Here is a 22,829-nt window from a genome sequence, read left to right on the forward strand (position 1 = left end):
CCGCGGGCATACCCGCGATAGTCGCACGGGGCGGCCGAATGGAGGAAATGCCGTGTAAACAGCATTTCTCCATTCTGCCTAGCAACTAGTGACGCTGATCTCTGCTCCATGTGATTGGAGCAGAGATCAGTGTTCACTAAATAAAAACGCCCAACCCCCCCACAGTTAGTAACACACCCCTAGGAACACTTAACCCCTTCACTGCCAGTGTCATTTACACAGGAATCACTGCATTTATATAGCAGTGATTACTGTATAAATGACAATGGTCCCAAAAATGTGTCAAAAATGTCCGATGGGTCCCCCACAATGTCGCAGTCACAATAAAAATCGCTGATCGCCGCCATTACTAGTAAAAAAAAAAAAAAAAAAACAAACAATCAATAATCGCTTATTGCAATTTTTTTAACAAAAATATGTAGAAGAATACGTATCAGCCTAAACTGAGGGAAAAAATTTTTTTTTTATATATTTTTGGGGGATATTTATTATAACAAAAAGTAAAAAATAATGCGTTTTTTTCAAAAGTGTCGCTCTATTTTTGTTTATAGCGCAAAAAATAAAAACCGCAGGGGTGATCAAATACCACCAAAAGAAAGCTCTATTTGTGGGAAAAATAGGACGTCAATTTTGTTTGGGAGCCACGTCCCACGATCGCGCAATTGTCAGTTAAAGCGACGCAGTGCCGAATCACAAAAAGTGGTCTGGTCTTTGACCAGCAAAATGGTCCGGTCTGTAAGTGGTTAAATACCACCAAAAGAAAGCTCTATTTGTATGAAAAAAAGGATAGCAATTTCATATAGGTAGTGTGTTGCATGACTAATTGTCATTCAAAATGTGAGCACCGAAAGCTGAAAATTGGTCAGGTAAGGAAGGGGCCCAGTGGTCAAGTGGTTAAACATCATGAAGGTCAGAGAACACAGACAGAACAGGGATAAAGTTGTGGAGAAGTTCAAAGCAGGGTTAGGTTATAAAAAAATATCCCAAGCTTTGAACCTCTCACTGAGCACTGTTCAATCCATCTGAAAATGGAAAAAGTATGACAAAACTGCAAACCTAACAAGACATAGCCATCCACCTAAATCCATCTATCTATCCTCAGAACAACTATTGGTCGTGCACGCCACAAATTTGGTCTTTATGGAAGAGGGGCAAGAAGAAAGCCATTGTTGAAAGAAGGCCAAAGAAGTAATGTTTGCAGGTTGTGAGAAGCCATGTGGAGGACACAAACATGTGGAAGAAGGTGCTCTGGTCACATGAGACCAAAATTGAACTTTTTGGCCTAAAAGCAAAATGCTATGTGTGGCAGAAAACTAAGACTGCACATCACCCTAAACACAACATACCCACTGTGAAACATGGTGGTGGCAGCATCATGTGTGGATGCTTTTCTTCACCAGGGACAGGGAAGCTGGTCGGAGTTGATAGGAAGCTGGATGGAGCCAAATACAGGGCAATTTTAGATGAAAACCTGTTAGAGTCTGCAAAAGACTTGGGGCAGAGGTTTACTTTCCAGCAGGACAATGACCCTAAACATAGTCAGAACTACAATGGAATGGTTTAGATCAAAGCATAGTCATGTGTTAGAATGGCCCAGACCTAAATCCAATTAAGAATCTTTGGCAAGACTTGAAAATTGCTGTTCACAGATGCTCTCATTAAATCAGACAGAGCTTGAGCTATTTTGCAAAGAAGAAAAGAAAAAAAAAAAAAAATATATCACTCTAGATGTGGGAGGGGATAAAAATAAAAAATAAAAAACATCAGACCACATTCAGTATATCTATGCAATACTTGCACTTTCCCCCAGGTTTTGTCTGTTTAAATGCTGTGAGAAAAATACCTGGTGATATGCCAGAAATCCAGTGAGACAACTTTTTGTTCTGTGCTGACAATGCAGCCTCTGCTGCACTGAAATCCCAAGCATGGTTATCAGCCCTGGCTTACTTTACTCCTTTCACATTGGGGCGTTTTTCAGGTGCTACAGCGCTAAAAATATCTCCTGAAAAAAAACGGCCCTTTCACTCCAGTGTGAAAGCCGGAGGGCTTTCACATTGGAGTGGTGCGCTGGCAGGATGGTGAAAAGAGTCCTACTAGCAGCATCTTTGGAGCGGTGAAGGAGCGGGGTATACACCGCTGCTACCCATTGAAATCAATGGGGCAGCGCGGCTATACCCCCAGCAAAGTGCAGCTGCAGCGGCGCTTTTAACCCTTTTCTCGCCGCTAAAATGGCGCTAAAAATAGCGCCGCTTTACCGACAACGCCAGCCCCGCCCCAGTGTGAAAGGGGCCTTACATTATGAAGATGAAAAGGAGGGGGGTTTAGTTCAGAAGGAAATAATGCAGGGCTGATAACACAGATTTCAATGCAGTAGAGGCAATGCAAGCGCAGAACAGAAAAAAAATGAAGGCATAAGCTGGATTTCTGCAAAGAGCAGGGTTTTTTTCTGTACTTGCAGAGACAAAACATTGGGAAGAATTGTACATTTACTGAGTATAGAATGTTATTTTTTCCCCTTAATTCGTTTGCACAAAAATACACTTTACGATTTCATAAGTATTGCACAGAAATCCTCACCTTATACATTTCTGTATAAAACCATAACATTATCAAATCAATTTTGGCAACAAGATGCATTGTGTAACAGAATATGTCTTGTAAATTGGCAAATACCCACACATCCATTTTACTTGGCTGCCACCATTTTTATTATAAAAAAAAAAAAAAAACATACTGCTCCTATAGTGTATCCATATAAAATAATTTAATAATGTTTAAATACCCCTTCTAGGAATGGAGATTACAGTCTCATTGTCTTGCTGAGTAACACATATTGTGGTATCCGGTATCTCTGATACAATATCCACCAGTTCACACACACCATATTCTGTTACGTCCCAGTCTCTTGAAAATGACCTAGAAGTGTAAAATAAAGAACACATTAAACCCACTGCAATCTAAAAAAGGAGACTTGATACAAAGTCAAGCTTATCAGATCAGATAACATTCAGAAACCAGTAAGTAAAAAAACAGACGGTTTTCATAACAAGAGCAATGGCACCATTTACAATAAACAAAAGTGGTGTTCAACTGCTGCTTCTCAAAGTACACCAACTACCTAATTTACCACATACATCATCAGCCAGAATGTATAAAAAATATATATAATTCATGCCATAAGAAATATATATATATATCTATATATATATCTATCTATATATATATATCTATCTATATATATCTATCTATCTATATCTATCTATATATATCTATCTATATATATCTATCTATATATATCTATCTATATATATCTATCTATATCTATATATATATAGGAAGTGCAATCAATCAACACATCAATGATCCATTTAGGCTCCATTCACACCAATGCGTCTTTTCATGCTTTTTGCAGAAATGCAGGACATTTTAACATGCGTTCCTATAGAACAGTAAAGGCAATCCTGGGCACCCCAGATGTTTTGGAACTACATTTCCCATGATGCTCATTAACTCTGCAGTGTGGTTGAGCACCATGGGAAATGTAGTTCCAAAATATCTGGGGTGACAAGGTTCGTCATCACTGCTATAAATCATGTTCACATCAATAAGTTTTTGTGCCTCTGCGTTTTTGCAAAGTCAGGGACTTTTAAAACGCCAAAGAGTGCTTTTTTTTGTTCAAATGACTTCAATCGAGAACCTGCAGAAAAGCATGTAGTGCATTTTTACCCCGTTTTGCAATTTTAAATCTGCCCAAAAACTAATTTTCCAAAAAACAAACAAACATAAAAACACAGATCGCATAAAAAAAAAAAAAAAACACACTACATAAAGGCTCAAAAGCAGCATGCATAGATCAAGCCTTACAGTTTGCATAGTTTACAAAGCTCTACATACAACCAGATGGAGAAGGTGGGGTAGACGATTCAGATTTTTTACATACCGGTCAACATATAAGATGAACACTTGCGGACTGCCCGCCATCGTTATTCGTCGGTGCTTTGAAGAGGGATAGCGTTATGGCAACAGCTAGCTGCCAAAACCCAGTATCCTCTTCTTCAGCAGACGGTCCGCTTTCAGATAAAAGTGGCATCTGTGGCAGATTCGCCACAATTTTCTATCATTTTTATCGGTGGCGGGAGAGGCCCCCCCCCCCCCCCGTACTCCAGTGCCCTCTGCCTCTTACCAGAGCCGGCAGTAGCAGCGGAAGCGATTGGGTCCCATCACATCTATAGTATGGAGATGAGTGAGGGAAAGATGGTCCCAACCCAGCTCCATATCACAGTAGGGTGGAAGCGATATCAAAAAATGTCACTTCTACCCATAGCTCTTAAAGAGACTTTTTTTTAAATTACTTTTTCATTTATTCCATTTTTGACCCCAGATCTCATATTTAACAAGGGATGATTACATTCCTTGTGATAGACATAAGAGCCACAATTTTTTATTTTTATTTTGTTAAAGAATATGTGTAAAAATAAAAAAAGGTAAAATAAATAAGAAAAAAAAATAAAAAGTCCTGCCATGCTCGCATGCAGAAGCGAATGCATACGTGAGCAGCTCCCACATATGAAAACATGAAAACTGTATTCAAACCACACATAAGGCGATCGTAAACACCTGGCAGTGACCAGCCCCCATGCCATCCTCATTTTATTTACCGAGCCCTGGAATTTGAACTGATGGGGACACACACTCTCTTTGCCTGGGGCTCTCAGCTCTTGACTGGATAGATAGCAGCACAGCCATTGGCTCCCACTGCTGTCAATCAAATACAATGACAGGGGTGCGGGCAGAGTCACACATTCAGCGGCTATGGACACTGAATGCTGGACTCGGGAGAGCGCCCGCAAGGCAACACCCACAGGAGAGCACTTCTTCTAGGGGGTCATTTGATGTGGGGAGGAGCAGCGAGAGCCACCGGGGGACCCCCAGAAGAGTAGATTTGGGGGCCACTCTGTTCAAAACGAGCTGCACAGTGGAGGTAAGCATCATATGTCAAAAAAAAAAAAAAAAAAAAAAAAAAACACACACACACACACCCCTTACAATTACTTTAAGTGGTTAAAGTATACTATGCCTTCAGATGAATGGACACTGCCAAATTTGCACAAAATACTTCAGAAACTCCCTCATATAACACCCTCCACTAGGAGGGCCTCATTTTTCTAGTAAGCAATGAAGTATCAAAAACAGCCTTGTGCTCTGTATTTTCTCCTCCAAAAAAAAAAAAAAAAAAAATACAATACAATTTTCTTTATCCTACAGTACAGGGCACAGGCTGTTAATGATAATAAATGGGACAACCTAAGGCAGAAATAAGGGGAGCGTAACTAGAGAAAAAAAATAGAGCCAACAGACCCCCACAAAAAAAATATCGCCAAAACAAGGTCAAACTGAGTTCAAACAAATATTCTGCAAAACCTTGCGGCCTAATCAACTCAGTAAGGCCCACAGTTGAAGTCCACTTTTTTAGCGGGGAATCTGTTTGCTGACACCTGTTAAGCAGGCGGACAGCTGGTCTGTTTGCTTCACTTATGTAGAGCGGACACAGACACAGCTCGCTCTCCACTATGGGCATATGTACAAACATAGCCTGTCCATTTATACCCGACTGACATTCGATCTGCCAAACGGATGGAGAATGGATTCCCAATCTGTTTTTATTGTACAGGATGAGATCATGTGTCAATGGACACACGTCCGTTGACAACTGCCACTCCATAGCGGAGACCGTATTGTCCAATCGGGTCTGCCTAAAAAACTGACAGGTTGACTTAAATCGGTCCATCCATGTGAAAAATGTATGCACATAAGGCCAGGTAGCGGCCTTGCAAAGCAGCAGAACATAAGCCTGATGCTGAAATGCCCAAGACCTGCCAACAGATTTAGAAAGTGTAATCATGAAGGAAGGCTCCTTACCCTCCATAGAATAGGCATGAGAAAGGATTCATCTTGCAATCGAGGAACACAATGCAGACGGTTTTGCCTATAGTTCTACTTTAAGGTGGAAGTCAGGCACAACTTTAGGTATAAAAGGAGGCATTTGGATGCAAAATACAAAAATGAAATCCACCCAAGACAGATGTTAAATGATCGCAGCGTCTATCCCAACCTTAGGTTGGTACATATATTATAAATGTAGGCACATAGGGTAAGGCCCATGTGCAAATAGTGCTTTCCACATATGGTGGAGTGAAAAATTAAATTAGAAATAAACTAAACAATGCCTATTGGATTAATATAGTGATCCCAAGCGGATTCCTACATCCTACGAACATCAATGACATATGTGAATAAATGTGTGTGCCAAAAAACAGTTTGTTGTAAACCATTAATTAAACTGGTATTAAAGTGGTTGTAAACCCTTACCAACCACTTTGACCTACAGGTAAGCCTAGATTAAGGCTTACCTGTAGGTCCAAGAAATATCTCCTAAACCTATACGGTTTAGGAGATATTTGCCTGAAGACAGGCACCGCTGTCTACAGCGCATGCGCCATAGACAGCGGCACGCAGGCGCACTGAGCGCGGCATTTCCAAGAACCGAATGACAGCAGTGGAGCTGCGAGACCCCACCGAAAAGATGGATGCGCCGGACTACAGGGGACAGCGATGACATCGCTGGCTCCTGTGTCAGGTAAGTGGCACATAATGGGCTACTATGCGATGCATAGTAGTCCATTATGCTTTGCAGGGAATGAAAAAGGAAGTAAACCCATCAGGGTTTACTTCCTCTTTAAGTGCTATGTAAGTGCTCAGTCCCAGTCAATGAAAATACTGTACAAAACGTGCAATCTTCAACATAAAATTAAACTGCTTTGTGCTTTTCTTATATTGAATTACTCTCCAGTGACACCAATCCACTGCATGTGTAAGAAAGGCCGCTACTCACCAGAGGTAGTTGACCTTTTCGTCGTATGATAAAGAGGTGGTCTCACAGACCCATTGTTCCTTCAAGATCAAGCCAGGATCCTTCCTCTGTGGGTTCTCGTGGCATGTGCAGATGTTTATGGAGAAAACAAGGATGGGTCTCTCATAGCGTAAAAAGTTCCAGACTTAATTAAAATATACCCTAACGGGTTACATCCACTTTAAACATGCGGCAGTTGAGATCTCAATATACAGCGGAAGCCATTGTCCACTGTGCTCCAGCGTGCATTCCAACTGTACGTGCATCCCTTGACCTTTTATTACTTTGTTCCCCAACATTACTGCCCTATATTACAAAAACGTAACCTTGCACATATCAAAGTGTCTTTGGCATCTAAAATGTTGGTGTAAATAGAATTGCATTTTTATAAAAAATGTATAATAATTACACATACAAACACATTTTATATATATCTCCTACTATGGGTCAGCTGTGCCCTCTCCAGGACCACCTTTTTTCTAGTCCATAAAGAGCGGCTGTCGGTCCAGCTCAACGTTATTTTTTCGTCCTCGCTCCGGACGCCTTTAAAACCACAAAAAAAAAAATTTGGAGTGAAGATCTTGGGTCAAATGGATGTCCTGTCCGGGTTCAGCCTCTCCTAGCACAGAACCACCCCCCTCCCAAGGATGTGGGTTCCCATGGTGCAGCAACATATGCTTTCAGTTTAAATAACGGTTATAGCAGATGAGAAGAAACAGGCAGGCTTGTGGGGCTGTTTATGGCTCTCTGTGTGCTGAAACATGCATTTACCTTTCCCTGGTGGCTAGTGGTCTGCTGAGCTCTGCAGTCTGCCCTCGTGTCCTCCAGAGTGGCCTGAGCCAGCGGGCGACGACACGGCGACTTCCCTTGTTCGATTGCCTAGCAACCACCAGGATACTGATGACTCATGCCGCTGCCTAGGCTTAAAGGGGCAGTCTCCCACGCTCTGGGCTTCTCTGCAACTACACTGTGCGCTCCAGCCTGCTAGTGATGCTCCGCATTGAAGGTAGGAAGTCTGATATTATTGCTTGCTTGTTGCTGCTATTTTATACCGCTGTGCATTGTGGATTGAGCCTCTCCTCCCAGATCTATATGCCTGCTTGTGTTCCTGCCTGTTTGCACTGAAGAACCCATGGAGAGGTTTTTACCTATGCTTTTATTTTATTTTAAATAAGATAAAATAAGAGCACCTCTCTTTTTTACAGCAAAAACAGCCCAGTCTGAGCTAAATGCCCACAAAGAGGCTCTGAGTCTGCTAAGCTGCCTCGTAAAAGCAAGAGGAAGTCACAACATGGCAAGTCGCAGAGTCGCACGCAGCAATGGTTTCCTCAAAGATCCAAGTACTCAAGATCTCCCTCGTCAGAGCCTCATTGCAGTCGCTCATACCAGAGCCAAGAAGGTTCAAGCCGTCGAAGAACCTCTAAAAAGACCAGATCCAGTCACAAGCACAGGGTGTGGGTCTCCTCATCCAGGTGCTCCTCCCCGAGTCAATCGGAAGAAGCAGGCTGTTGGGCCTGTGCGGCTGAAGCCATTCCAGGGAAATTATTATGCACTTCTTGTCTTAAAGAAGCTGCGTGGGATAACGCATCTGAAACTCATCATCAGGTGAAATCATATTTCACCTGATGAGCCCAGTCAGGGAAGGGCTAAGAGGAGCATCCAAGAAAATCGCCCATCCGGCTTCTTCGGCAAATCCAGATCTGGAGACAGGCAGGGTGTCCGACTCCAATTCTTCAGAGGCAGAGGTAAGCCCGGAGTCACACACCTTCAATTTTGCTTTAGTCCCCATCTTGGTAGAGGCGGTGAAGGACACGTTGCAATGGCAGGAAGAGACTCCTCTTCCAAAAAAGCAACTGAAATACTAACCGGAATTGAAGAAATCCTTGCCTTCTTTTCCCCTTATTTTTAAAATCTAGGATATACTGGAAGATGAATGGGCTAGGCCAAAAAGGAGGTTTAACGTTAACAGATATTCAAACTTGTACCTATTCAGTTTAAAGGATGCGGAATTATGGGACACTACCCCCAGAGTGGATGCCTCACTGCAACATTTGGCTTGCCATATCACTCTACCATTACAGGATTCAATCTCTTTTAGAGATCCCACGGATCGGAGAGTGGATACGGATATAAAAGGATTATATTCAGTTGTGTGGGGCGGCGTGCAGGCCTTCGTTGGCCCTCACCTCTGTGGCAGCAAAGCTAAAAATTTGGGTCTCGGAGTTGGATGGTTCTGCAGAGGAGCTTGGAACTGGCGGTCCTTCGCCACTTCAATTTGTTAAAGCAGCTGTCGAATATCTGGCAGAAGCAGCTGTTGACCAGGTCAGAATGATGGCGAAAATCATGGCCCACTCCGTGACAACCCGAAGAGCATTGTGGTTAAGACACTGGGCGGCAGATAATTCTTCAAAGTAGAGCCTATGTTCGGTGCAGTTCCATGGTAAACTACTTTTCGGTAAACACTTGGAGTCAGCGATCAATGTGTGTCCGGAGGCAAATCGGGTTTACTTCCACAAGAATGGAGGAGGCAGCGGTAGTCTTTTCACCCGGCAAGAAGGTCCAGGGAGAGTTTCAAGGAAGCAAGTTCCTACAGGCCTGGTAGACCATTCTCCAGACAATGGAGGCCAGCTGGTTCTTCCTTTACGAAGGCTTCCAAGTCCAAGCAGGGCCAAGCACCAAAGTCCTCCGCCCATGACCCTCATGTGGGAGCGAGGCTCATTCAGTTCGAGAGGGTTTGGGCCAACGAAATTCAGGACGCATGGGTTTTGTACATAATTGTAGATCATCTCAAGTTTTGGTCAAGACCTCAGCAGTCCCCATTTATGGAAACCAAAGTTCCAACCTCTTTGGAGAAGAGGCAGTGTCTCCAAGCTTATATAGGTGGATTGCCGACAGCAGGGGCCATTATCCCGGTGCCAAGGCGAGAACGAGGTCTGGGTGTCTCTTCCCTATTGTTCCTGGTGACGAAAGCCTCAGGAGGTTTGAGACCAGTCTTAGATCTGAAGGCTCTAAATTTGTATATGAGGGTCCCACCTTTCAAGATGGAGTCGCTGAAGACGCTCATACCCGTGGTGAAAGGAGACTGGATGACCTCCATCGATTTGGCAGAAGCCTATTTTCATGTTCCCATCCATCCAACTCCTCACCGTTTCCTCAGGTTAGCGGTGCTTTTTGGATCCCGGCGAATGGGCCTTGAATCCGGATCTCCTGCAGAGGATCTTCAGAGTCTGGGGGTTGCCTGCAATAGACCTCATGGCATCAGGGAGGAACGCCCAGCTTCCTTGCTTCTCCAAAACATACCATCCACAAGCTCATGGTCAAGATGCTCTGTCCAGATCATGGGACTTGCCCCTGGTGTATGCGTTTCCTCAGCTTCCTTTAATCCTCAAGACCCTATTGAAAATTTGAAGGGAGAGGGTGACAGCCACAGCAATTCTACCATTTTGGCCCAAAAGGCCATGGTTCCCGCTGGTATGGAGAATGAAGACGTGTCAACCAATCCCGCTGCCAAGTTGTCGGGATCTCCTACTCCAAAATGGAATGAGTCATCCAAACCCCAGGAGGCTGAGGCTAATTGCATGGAAATTGAGAGGAAATCTCTTAAGAATTTGGGCCTCTCAGAGGGAGTATTGAGCACCTTGTTGCTGTCTCGCAAAAAATCTACAAACTCAACCTATCCTATGCCACGAGGACCCACCGAGGAAGAAGGAACCACTGGTCTGTGAGAGACCACCTACGCCATTTGACTCCTCTGTCATACAAGAGGGTCAACTACGTCTGGTGAGTAGGGAGCTTATTACACATGTGGTGGACTGATGGCACTGGAGGGTAATTCAACAAAAGAAAAAAGCACAAGGCACTTTAATTTCACGTTGAAGATTGCACGTTTTGCACAGTATTTTCATTGATTGAGACTGAGCACTTTGTACTACTGCTACTTTCATAGCAGTTAAAGTGTTACTAAACCCAGCAATATGAAAATAGTTCTTCTGTCCCCTGCTTTCCAGGTACAATATCTCATGAGACATGACCTTTCTGGGAATTCACGGCTTCTTTGACCACCCTTTCCTTAGGGCATGGGCCTCAGTCGTGTCATTAAAGACAATGACCATGAAGGTGGTCGTAAAATGGGACCTTTTTACAAAAGGTCTGGACAATCAGGAAGAGGTCAAGGTGGTTCCATTAACTGGCATAAAATGTCCAAGAACCATGCCCTTCTCGTCTAATCGCTGTAGCTCTTTCCACTTTAATCCTGCAAAGCTGATCTAAAATTTAAGCAAAGGGAGTACAAAAATCGGGATGAAATCGATCGAGTCAGATTCTACTGCCAACAGAGGATCAATGGTTCTGGACAAAGCTGTCCAGTTTTTTGATCCTGGATGTCAGGTCCACATCTGGAGTCCCCCCAACCACAGCATGCCTACCTGAACACATACATGTGTAGTATCCATTTCCCTAATGTCAGTTTCTGTTGACGTAGTCTGCCTGCTGGTCTTCCACTCCTGTAATGTGCATGGCAGATAAGGCCAAGACTTTGCCCAATTTAGGATGAGATTTGTCTCCTGATCTACATGACTTCTAGTGTCTCCTTGCTGATTGGTGTATGCCACAGCTGTGGAGTTGGACTGTACTCAAAATAAAAGTATGCCAGGGGAGGCCTTTCCACCGCCAAAAAGGGAAAAATCTAATAAATCTCAGATCCAAGATGCTGATACAAGTCAAGTCTTCCTCCGAGTCCAGTACAAGTCCCTTGTGCCGTGATTAGCGCTGCGCCCTAATCTAAAAAGGGTGGCATTCAAGGCAGCAACTATCTAGTTCCGTGGACGGAAGGATCTGCCAAGTTTAAGCAATAGGCTGGACATTCTCCACATCAAGGAACTTGTCAATCCAGGGGCTGCATTGACTTGCTCCAGGTTGACCTAATGTTGTATTTCAGGAGGCCGGCATGTCATTAACCATACAGAACCACCTTGAAGGAGGCCACAGGATTTATGTAGGTTGATAATCCAACCAAACCTTTGAAAAAGGAGAAGCAAAACCAATGCTTTTTTGCAGTACTTCTATAGATCACAGGAGTGCAGTTTGTTCTGCACTCCTATGGCCAGTTTTCAGCTAAAGCCCACTGCCGGACCAGCTTTGTTACATCAGCCAAGCTCAGAAAATATAGTTGGGATCCACCCAGAAGCCTAGACAGGCAGCTGGCTAAGCCTCTCAGCAATCCGAGAGCCAGAGCTCTTAACCATTCCACAGCCCAGCACTTCAGGAAGCACAGAAGGGGAGAGGAGAGAGGCAGAGACTGACAGTCTCAGCTCTCTGCTCACATCGCAGGGGATTACTGAGCAATCATGGTCCGATTGCTCAGTACTTACTGCAGAGCCGACAAAGGACAGATGCAACATCAAATTTATGCCACGTTTAGGTGAGCATCATTTTTATTTTTTTGCCCCAGGGCAAATATTGATATTTACGTCAAAAGTGGTCATCCAGGTACCCCAAGATGTGAATCCCCGTGAACATAACCGAGCAAGCACCAGGGCCAAGACCTTTGTAAAGACTGAGCCATGGCCAGTTTGCATGGAAGAGCCACAAACTGAAAAGGTTTGACCTCCATAAGTAATGCTGGTGAGGAGGGAAAGATCGGACTACGTAAGTATGCATCTCTTAGGTGCATCTAAGAGAAGACTACCCCTAGCCACTGTGGCCATTCCCATGGATTCTATTTGGAACTTTTACCAAGAGATTTAGCGACTTCAGGTCCAGAAAGGGGTCTGCATCACAACACCTTGAGCCCCAAGCTGGGACAATGTTTATCAAATTTGCTCTGTGCAGGGGAGACAAAAGCACATCACATGGCCACAAATGAGGTGGAGAGCAAATGTCCCCATATTAAGCAATTTGGGACCCAGTTTGGAGAGTCTGAAACCCAAGACTCAGTACAGGTTCACACTGAGCTGCAGGAAGGAAGCCGTGTGAGTTCAGCTGAACGCGCACAATTTCACTCCCGTGTGTCAGTCCCGATTTTGGCTGCGATTTCAGAGGCATTGTGCAGGTTTCCGCACAGATGCCACCCTAAGTCACAAAAAATAGTACAGAAACTACTTTTTGCAAATGGGTGCAGCACCGCACTGATTAGGACGGAGCCAATGCCTGAAATTGCCGCCAATTCCACACGTTTGCACCAATGTGAATCAAAGTTTAGGCTAGGTTCACATGTCCGGTGTGAATTTTCGCTCAGTTTTCACTTCGATTTTCCAAACCAGCTGTTCCGATGCTCATTTTTGGAACCACGTGCGTCTAAAAAGAAGCAGTAATAAAGAAAAAACAAAACAATTTTTGTCCTCAGACGCCAGATTCCGATAAGCCCCCTGCCAGGGTTGTGGGGAAGAGGCTTTGGGGGTTGGCATTGGCAGTCCTCCCCCCATGCTCTGATAAGTCCGGTACGGCGTGTATTTTTACTTTGCCAAGGAGCTCCTTAAAATCATTAACAGACCTGAAAGGAATTTCTAAGTGATGGTGGGGGGACCCACACACTTTTTTTTCAGATTGAATTTGTATTCTAAACGATGTGTGACACTGGTTTGATTCACAGGTCATTTGAATCTAATGAGTTTAAAAAAAAACATTGGATTCACATCATGCGAATCAACTGCAGTTGAAAAATGCATTCAATTCGCATATAGCTGAAAGGAATTGCTTCGTTTTTCTTTGGACTTGGGTGTCTAAGAAGAATGAAAAGGACGACTTTTTGAGCTGAGGAATCTGGCTTACTTGTAGAGACCCTCAGCTCTTTACTAGGCAAAGTTACTTTCTCAACTGTCACTTTCTTGATGTAGACATACAAGGGCTCCCCAAGAGGGTGCTCATCTTCAAATGGTATCCTTTCCAATCTAACAGGCCGGTACAGATGACCAGCTTTTAATCTGTATAGACAGAAGTACAATAAGATAACCAAAAAATGCATCATTATCTTGGCCACCACCTAGCACAGAGCTGATGGAAACTGGGCTAACTGATGTTGGAAGACTGGCTATAACCAGCGTCATTAGGGTTCCTAGCCAGACACCTAGACAAGACCACAAGTGTCTAACATATCACTATAGCAAACAATTTAAGCTCCCTCTGCTTAGAGACTAGCGATGTCAGCTTATTTCCTTATGTGGTACTCATGCCATATCACCATGAAATTAAGACACTACTGCTGAGCACTGCACTGCTCATTTAGTACTGTACAAGGCTGCCTGGCAGTGGGGATCAGAGTAAGAAGCCACCTGCCTCACACGTATTGAGCTGCAACATGCTCCAACAGAAAATTACACCCACGCATCAGAGGACAAATTGATTCCCTCACATATGTTTTGGGCAAACTGGAATACGGAGATGGCATCTGGGCATGCTTCCTTAGAAAGGATCAGCAGTAAGGTGGTTTCACAAATACCTTGGAGCACCCAAAAACAGCAGCTAGTCACAAAATGTGCATTGTTGCAAAGGCCTGGCTAGCCTGGCCCTCCTTGGTGAGCGAGTGAAGCAAGATCTTAAAGGGCCTGTAACTTAGATGCACTGGATCTAGAACCAAGTCAATGACAAATCAACAGTTGCCCAGATCCATTTTTGGTGGCCAAGCACCCAACTTAACCCACCCTAGCAAGTATTCCCTAGGCCAACAAGGGTTCACTTTGCACACTTCCCTCCAATGGAGTTCCATTCCCTCTAATGCTGCAATAGGTAACCAGTTGCATCGCAGAGTTTGCCGAGTGCCATAACTACATTACAGCCTAATTCTTGACATTATGCAGGGCTAAGTACAGTTTCTGCAGAATGACGCCAGATGGCATTGAACAAAAAAAAAAAAAAAAAAAAAAAGACACCCTTTCCTGCAATGGCTAGGTGTAGTTTGAACGCAGTTACAATAGAAGAGAGAGATCACCATGCCTGCTAATAACCATCTTCTCTTCCAGAGATGTCGCCATCAGCTAACACCATTAGTAAAAAAACATCTTGCTGGAGCTGCGTCCTTTAATGAGCACAAGAAAAAACAGCAAAAAAAAAAAAACTAAAAAAAAAAAAAGGCACACAACTGTTAAAATCACTTAAAGGTTTAAAACACGCTCACATATAAACTGTTGTGGGGTGTGCTTTTTTTTGTTTTGTTTTTTCTTGTGCTCATTGAAGGACGCAGCTCCAGCAAGATTTTTTTGCTAATGGTGTTAGCTGATGGCGACATCTCTGTGAAAGAGAAGATGGTGCAGTTACGATGAACAGCCTGTGTCCTGAATTGTGTGATAAATAAAATAGATATTCTTTTTGTACTAACTGTAAAATTATTATTTTCCTCACTGGAGGGCACCAAACTATTCTTTAATGTATGGATCGGGGCACTGCCTATTGGTGGTGTAGACACTGTGCAAAAAGGGTGCAGGTTAGGTGCACCATCTACAGGCTATACCCTTGAAAATGCTAAAAAGCGCAAGTGTAGCAAGATGGGCATAAATAGGTGGCAAAAACCCTCTCCTCAAAATATCACACTGGTACTTCCGGTTTTGGCGACGCAGGGAGTAGCTGCTCCTCTCCTCAGCTCCCACAGTGCGACCCATAATGGTCTTAAAAAGCCTGCCCGACCAACCTCATACACCGGCAGCCTCCTCCGGGTAACCCCCACAAGCCCATGGACCAGTTCGTGGAGAAAACCAGCTCCCGTTCACACAGGGCCCCGTCGGCGTAGGCAGCCTCAGCTGCAAAAGCGAGGCCCCAGTCTCAGCCTACCCGGATCCCTTGGGCGGCACAGTGGTGTAGTGTTTAGCACTCACCTAGCAGTAAAAAGGTGAGAGTAAAAAACTCCTGCCTGGAGTTTGCATGTTCTCGCTGTGCCTACACTCACTCAGGTTGAACTGGATGGACTGGTGTCTTTATTCAAACTTAGTAACTATATAAACGCCAAATACCTGAATTACTCAAAGCCTTTATTCTACAGAAATTCATAAAATCCTGATCTCTCCAGATTGACGGAATGAGGATCCCAATTTTTCCAGAATAAGCCACTGAAGTATCAAAAAAAAAAAAAAAAAAAAAAAAGCATTCCAACACATCTGCACAGAACTTTATCCACAAAATAAATTTCACCCTGGCTTTTAAAGCCACCCTTCGGCTCAAAGCCCCCAATGGTGACCAGCTGTCCTTCCAAGACTCCTCTGAAGCGGAACCCTTCCTACGTTCTTCACGTAGACCCACACCTCAGCCCCTCATCCAGGGCAGCTCAAAGCAAATCGCTCTTCAGCCCAAAAAGAGCCACCGAAAAGACTCCCGAGCGATTCGGGTCCTCTGGCCCAGACCAACGTTGCTCCACCCCTCACATACGGTATACGCAAAACACCAGTCCGGTCTCCACTACGGGCACTTCTAAGCTGCCTCACAGGTTAACCCAGGTTAAATCTCGTCTTACTAACCCCCCTTCTTTCCTGGTTTATATGCTATACCCTCTATCGTTATGGTAGGGCAAGTTTTTTACCGTTTATTATACTGTTATGATGTTCTTACTACTGAACCGTTTTGACCCGCTTTACCCCTTATGGCCCTTACTGCACACAGCTAATGTCTCTCCCCATACACAATCTGAGCTAGCCACAATAGTCATCTCTCAACACGTGGGATTTCATATGCAGCGATACTACGGTCTGTACTGGGAGCTGGATTACACAGTAACTCCATGTGGAAAAAAGTGAAGTTTATCCAATATGATGCATTGTTTTTAATTTGTGTCCCCCCCCCCCCCGGCACACTTACAGCACCAGGCACTCAGTCATCGCCCACCTATTGCAAGAACAGTACCCTGTTCCAAACTAAGAACAGCCCATCACTATAAAATAACCTGAGACAATTATACAACACCGGTCCAAACCTCCCTCAATCTGAAAATATCTCCTGGAATGAGAAAGGACTCAGATACCCCAATAAGAGAATGAAAATCATTTGCCATCTTAAAAGGCTCAAAACAGACATCATTGCCCTACTGCAGGAAACCCACCTTTCCCCCCCTGACTTAAATCACATTTAAAAAAATTGGATTTTTATAACAGCTTACCTGTAAAATCCTTTTCTTTGATGTACATCAGGGGACACAGAGCCATAGTAATAACTATGTGGGTTTTATTGGACCATCAGGTGCTAGACACTGGCATGCCCCTTAAGGCATGAACATCCCCCATATAACCCCTCCACTACTGGGAGTCCTCAGTTTTTTAGCCAGGCAATGAAAGTGTATAAGAAGGGAGGGGCCTCTGTGTGGTGTATATCAAAGAAAAGGATTTTACAGGCAAGCCGTTTTAAAAATCCTATTTTCTTCTCTTACATCAGGGGACACAGAGCCATAGTAATAACTATGTGGGAAGTCCCATAGTAATAGCAACTGAAGGGGGGGGGGACAGAATCAAGGAAACAGGAGGCCAGAGGACTCATACTGCAGCCTGCAGTATATGCTGTGCTCAAAGGCAATATTCTCATGACCTTTAATATCGATTTGATAAAATCGGATAAACGTTTGAACTGAAGATCAAGTTGCGGTCTTACAGATCTGAGCCATAGAGGCCTGATGATGCACCACCCAAGAGGCACCAATCCCCCTGGATGAGTGTGCTCTTAATATGAGAAGGAAGAATTTTCTTCTTTAAGCTGAAGCTTGATCAATCACTTGACAAATCCATTTGGAAAATAGGGGATCTTGACGCTGCCTGTCCATATCTAGGACCCTCTAGCAGTACAAACAAAACCTGTGTTTTGCAAACCTGAACGGTCACCTTTAAATAGATTTCTCTTCCCCAGATTAAGGCTTCTAGGGAGAAAGGAGGAAAAATATCATCTTGGTTTAAATTAAAACACTTTTGGTAAAAATTCAGGATGAGGACATAAAAAAACACCTCATCCTTATGCATGAAGAAATATGGCTCTTACAAGGACAGCCATTCGTTCCGATACTCTTCTAGCAGAAGAAATGGCAAACCAAGAGAATTTCTCGTAAGGTTCAAATGGCTGATTTAACAAAGGCGATAAGACCAATTTTAAATCCTAAGGATTTATAGGTGCCTTGATAGGGGGGAATAAACCATGTTATCTTCTGAATAAGCTACGCACCAAGAGTGGGAACCAAGAGTCCATAGGAAAAGACATTGACACGGCCTGGATCTGGCTCTTGATAAAAATCAAGGCCCGCTTCCTTTCAGATCCCATATGCAGGAATCCTGCTTATTGACATACTTCCTGGGGTACCAACCCCTGGATCCATACCAAGAAACCTATGCCTTCCAGATTCTATAGCGATTCTGGAAGCAGGCTTCCTGGGCTTAGTCAAAGTAGACACTACTGAAGGAGATCACCCATGATTTTTTATAGAGTGGGATTCAACAGTCAAACCTGTTAAACTCCTTGTCCGCAAAGTAGGATGAAATAGCGGACCTTGCACAAGAAGGTCTGGCTATAATGGCAGAGTACAAAGGACTCCTACTGCCATCTTTATGATCTAGATAAATTAAGATCTTCTGGAACTCAGCTGGGCCACCAGAATCACCTCCTTCTGTTGCTGCTTAATCCTGCAGAGAAGGCACGGAAGTAGCAGAGCTGGAGTAAACACATAGATCAGTGAAACTGATCCCCCGGGAAGACCAAGGAGTCTGTTCCCCCCGGGAAGACCAAGGAGTCTGTTCCCCCCGGGAAGACCAAGGAGTCTGTTCCCCCCGGGAAGACCAAGGAGTCTGTTCCCCCCGCTAGCGGACCCCTTGTTTGACCTAAAGTTGTCGTCCTTATTAATGAATCTGGACGCAAATAGGATCATGTCCAGAGTAACCCATCTAACATATTGCTAGGAAGATATCGGGGTGAAGAGATCATTCTCCTGGAAATAATTGTTGGCGTCTCAAGTAATACGCCTGAAATTTAAAAATTGCTAATAGGCAAGGAGTGTTATGCTCTGCCAAAGCTAGAACATTATTCACCTCTTTTTTGGGCTGCACGACTTCTTGTGCCTCCCCTGGTGATTGATGTAAGGCACAGTCGCGGCACTGTCAGACTGAATCCTGTCAGGACAGCCCCGTAATCTGACCGCCAAGATTCTATGGCCAGATGTACTGCCTGAAACTTCCAACAAAGTTGATAGGCAAGGTCCTCTAACCTGGACCATCTCCCCTGTACACAATCTTCTTCCAGGGCTGCTGCCCAGCCTAGAAGTCTGACATCTGTTAACACCTTCCAGGATAAATATTTTCCCTCCTGCTGGATAACAACTCCTTCCGCATCCATATAGGCATCCCCTGATCAACTTGCGCGCTAATAGCCTCAAGCACGGCGGCAAGTCTGATACCTAGCCCCACCTCAGGATCAATACCCTGATCAGGATCATCATCTTAGGCCCATAGTACCATCAACAGCATCCACAAACCATGTGCTACTTCAAATACTCAGCTGAAGTTCTGCACAGACTAAGGAACATCAACACCACATTGCCATCTTCCATACAAAAAATACTTCAAAGAGAACAACTATTAAAAACCGGACGACAACCAGCTCCCAACCACAGGAAGACATCTACTCGACCACTACAATTAGATTGCGCCTTGATTAACGCCAGGTCTGCAGTCAAACATAGACTGGAAGTACACGACTTCATCATCGAGAACAATGTAGACTGCCTCTTCATCACCGAAAGCTGGTTAACCTCTGACTGCAACACCATCCTCACCGAATTGGTGCCGGAAAACTACAGGATCCTAACCGAACACCGGATAGGGAAAAAAGGAGGAGGCCTAGCAGTGATCTTTAAAGGTCACCTGGATCTCACTAAACCATCATCTCAGAACCCAGTTCCTTTTATGGAAACCCTGACGCTACATCTTCAACCAACACCCCATGACACCACTCATTCTACTGTGCTACAGACCACCGGGACCAAAGTCCAATCTTCTTTCACCCCTCACGGAATCCTTTGCAATGCACACCCTAAAATTCAAAAATTTCCTGGCACTCGGAGATTTCAACCTTTGGGCAAACGAGCCTAAAGACCCCATCGCGACTGCCTGCATCAATCAACTAGAAGAACTGGGTCTACAGCAACTGATAAAGAATCCCACGCATGGGTCAGGACACACCCTGGACCTCATTTTCAAACAGAACATCGACGTCAACATACTCGACAACATAACTCTGCCATGGACGGATCACCACGCCATCAAATTCAAAATCACTACCAACATCACCAACGCAAAACGGAAACCTGTAACAACGCACTGGACCAGATCGCATAAAAAACTGTACTCCGAAGCCTTCAAAACCACTCTGTCCAAAAAGATATCTACAATAACCTTAAACCACTCTACGGAGGAAACACTCAACTCCCTGAACAAGGCATTACTGCAATCAGCAGACTCGTAGCACCAAAACGCAGGGCACTCATCAGGAAGAAAAATGCTGGATGGTTTAATAGCTCCCTCTCCGTACTAAAGCAAGAACGCAGAAAAGCGGAAAGAACATGAAGAAATCCCACCGAGGAAAACCTATTTAACTACAAAGGTTTACAGAGAATTATCGGAAAGCAATCTTCAAAGCCAAAAAGGACCACTTCTCATATCCAATCTCAACGGCCACAAACCAACCACAGGAACTGTTTAAACTGGTTAATCAATCAATGAATCCGGTGTGCCTAGAACCCCCAGAAAGCGAATCCCAGGATTACTGTGACAAACTGTCGGATTTTTTCATCGATAAAGTCAAAACCATCAGGGAAACAATTTGTCAGAAGAAAACATCCAACCTCAGCCAGCAAATACATAAAGAGGATGTCTGCACCAACATACCGCAACCGCCAAAATTTTCACTATCCCCAATTACCGTAGACACCGCAAAAAACATCATTAATAAACTGCGTGACAGTACCTCACCTATTGACATCATCCCCACAAAACTACTGAAAGAATGCTCCGACATCGTGGCTCCAACCATAACCCACCTCATAAACCGATCATTCCACGAAGGGATTGTTCCCAGCATCCTCAAACAAGGCATCGTCAAACCTCTACTCAAGAAACCAAACCTGGACCCTCAGGAGCCAAACAACCGTAGGCCGATTACAAGCCTCAACACCATTTCTAAGATCATAGAGAAAGCTGTAGTACATCAGCTACAACTTCACCTGGATACTCACAAACTCCTGGACCCACTGCAATCAGGCTTCCGCCTGGGTCATGGAACAGAAACAGCTCTCCTCAAGATTTGGGATGACGCCCTAGAAGCAGCAGATGACGGAGAGCCGTGTCTCCTCGTACTGCTAGACCTAAGTGCAGCGTTTGATACAGTAGATCACAATACTCTACTCGTCCGCCTCACAGAAGTAGCCGGAGTCCAAGACATAAATCTCCAATGGTTAACGTCCTTCCTAGGAAATCGGTCACAGACAGTGAAACTAGGAAACTTCCTCTCCGAAACTCGGGCAGTCACCTGCGGAGTCCCTCAAGGCTCTCCGTTGTCACCCGTTCTCTTCAACATTTACATTCGCCCACTCCTTCAAATCATCAGATGCTCAGATCTCTGCTTCCACTCTTACGCTGACGACACGCAACTTTATTTCCGGATCAATGGAAAAAAAGATCAACAACAACTTGAAAACTGCCTCAAATCAATAGAGGACTGGATGACCACCAACTCCCTCCAGCTGAACCAATCAAAGACAGAGCTTCTTATCTTACACCCAAATCATAAGCCTGCAACCAAAACCTCCTGGTCTCCACCAACCGTCTTTGGGCAGACTATCTCCCCAAAGACCAAAGCGAAGAGTCTCGGGGTTATTTTAGACGCACAAATGTCAATGGATGCGCAAATAGGATCTGTAGTCAGTCGATCTCACCATCTGCTGCGCATGCTTCGCAGACTCATCCCTTTTATCCCAAAGAATGACAAAGCAGTGGTAGTTGGAACAATCATTAATTCACGAACGGACTACGCAAACTCGCTTTACATAGGATTACCACAACATCAACTTGCGCGATTACAACTGATCCAAAACACGGCGGCAAGGCTGATAACAGGAAAAAAACCCTGGGAATCCATTTCTCCTTCACTGAGGAGCTTACATTGGCTAACCGTAAAAAATCGGATCACGTTCAAGACCCTTTGCCTCACCCACAAATGCGTGCATAGAGAAGCTCCGCAATACCCAATGGAGAAAATAAATCATTACACACCAAACCGCAGTCTTCGATCAGCCAACAAAAACCTCCTCCTCGTGCCCAAAGCCCGGTATAAATCCAAGGGTGATCGGAGATTCGCTGTCCAAGGGCCTCGGCTATGGAATGCTCTACCAATCAACATCCGCCTGGAAGAAAATCACCTGGCTTTTAGGAAAAAACTCAAGACCTTCCTCTTTTAGCAGATGATCAAAGCTCGCCACAGCGCCTAGAGGCGATTCAGTTCGCATTGTGCGCTATACAAGTATTTCATTCATTCAACAACCAATTTAGGCTCTGACCTATGTCGGGAGCCAAGCGTATTGGAAACCAACAAGGCCTGAATCCTCTTTATTCCAGACCGACAGGATGGTGTATTGAAGCAGTCTTTGAATAAAACTAAGGGACGGCCCTGAAGGGGGCCACCATTTTCCCTAAAAACCTCCTGCAACCGAATGAAGGAATTTTCCTTTATCCTGATAAATTGAATTAGTCCTACAATGGAACAGATTCGTCTGGGGTAAGAATACCTTCTTCTGTATGGCATGTATAACCAGAGCCCAAGTAACCTCCTTGATGGTTTTAAGGAGAATCGACCTACGCTGGGAATCCAACCTAGAAATTTCAGATATCTACAGCTGAGATCAGACTCTGCCTGTGTCACCAAACCTGACCAGCAACCGCTCTGCTGTCCCTCTCCCGCCAGGCAGCAGCTTCTCTTG

General features: G+C 44.4%; 1 protein-coding gene across 6 annotated transcripts in view; it reads right to left on the minus strand.

Annotated features, from left to right (window-relative positions):
- The window catches only part of MARF1 (meiosis regulator and mRNA stability factor 1), a 502,817-nt gene that overhangs the window by 149,564 nt on the left and 330,424 nt on the right, over window positions 1-22,829 (minus strand). For all 6 annotated transcript variants that reach the window (XM_077448919.1, XM_077448921.1, XM_077448922.1 and 3 more), the window contains one exon: window positions 2,783-2,916. In XM_077448919.1, coding sequence (XP_077305045.1) covers window positions 2,783-2,916 — 134 coding nt within the window. The remainder of the gene's footprint in view (window positions 1-2,782; window positions 2,917-22,829) is intronic.

Source organism: Lithobates pipiens, unplaced genomic scaffold (assembly GCF_037356315.1).
Source record: "Lithobates pipiens isolate NorthernLeopardFrog02 unplaced genomic scaffold, aLitPip1_a1.2 Scaffold_22, whole genome shotgun sequence".
Classification (NCBI taxonomy): Eukaryota; Metazoa; Chordata; class Amphibia; order Anura; family Ranidae; genus Lithobates; species Lithobates pipiens.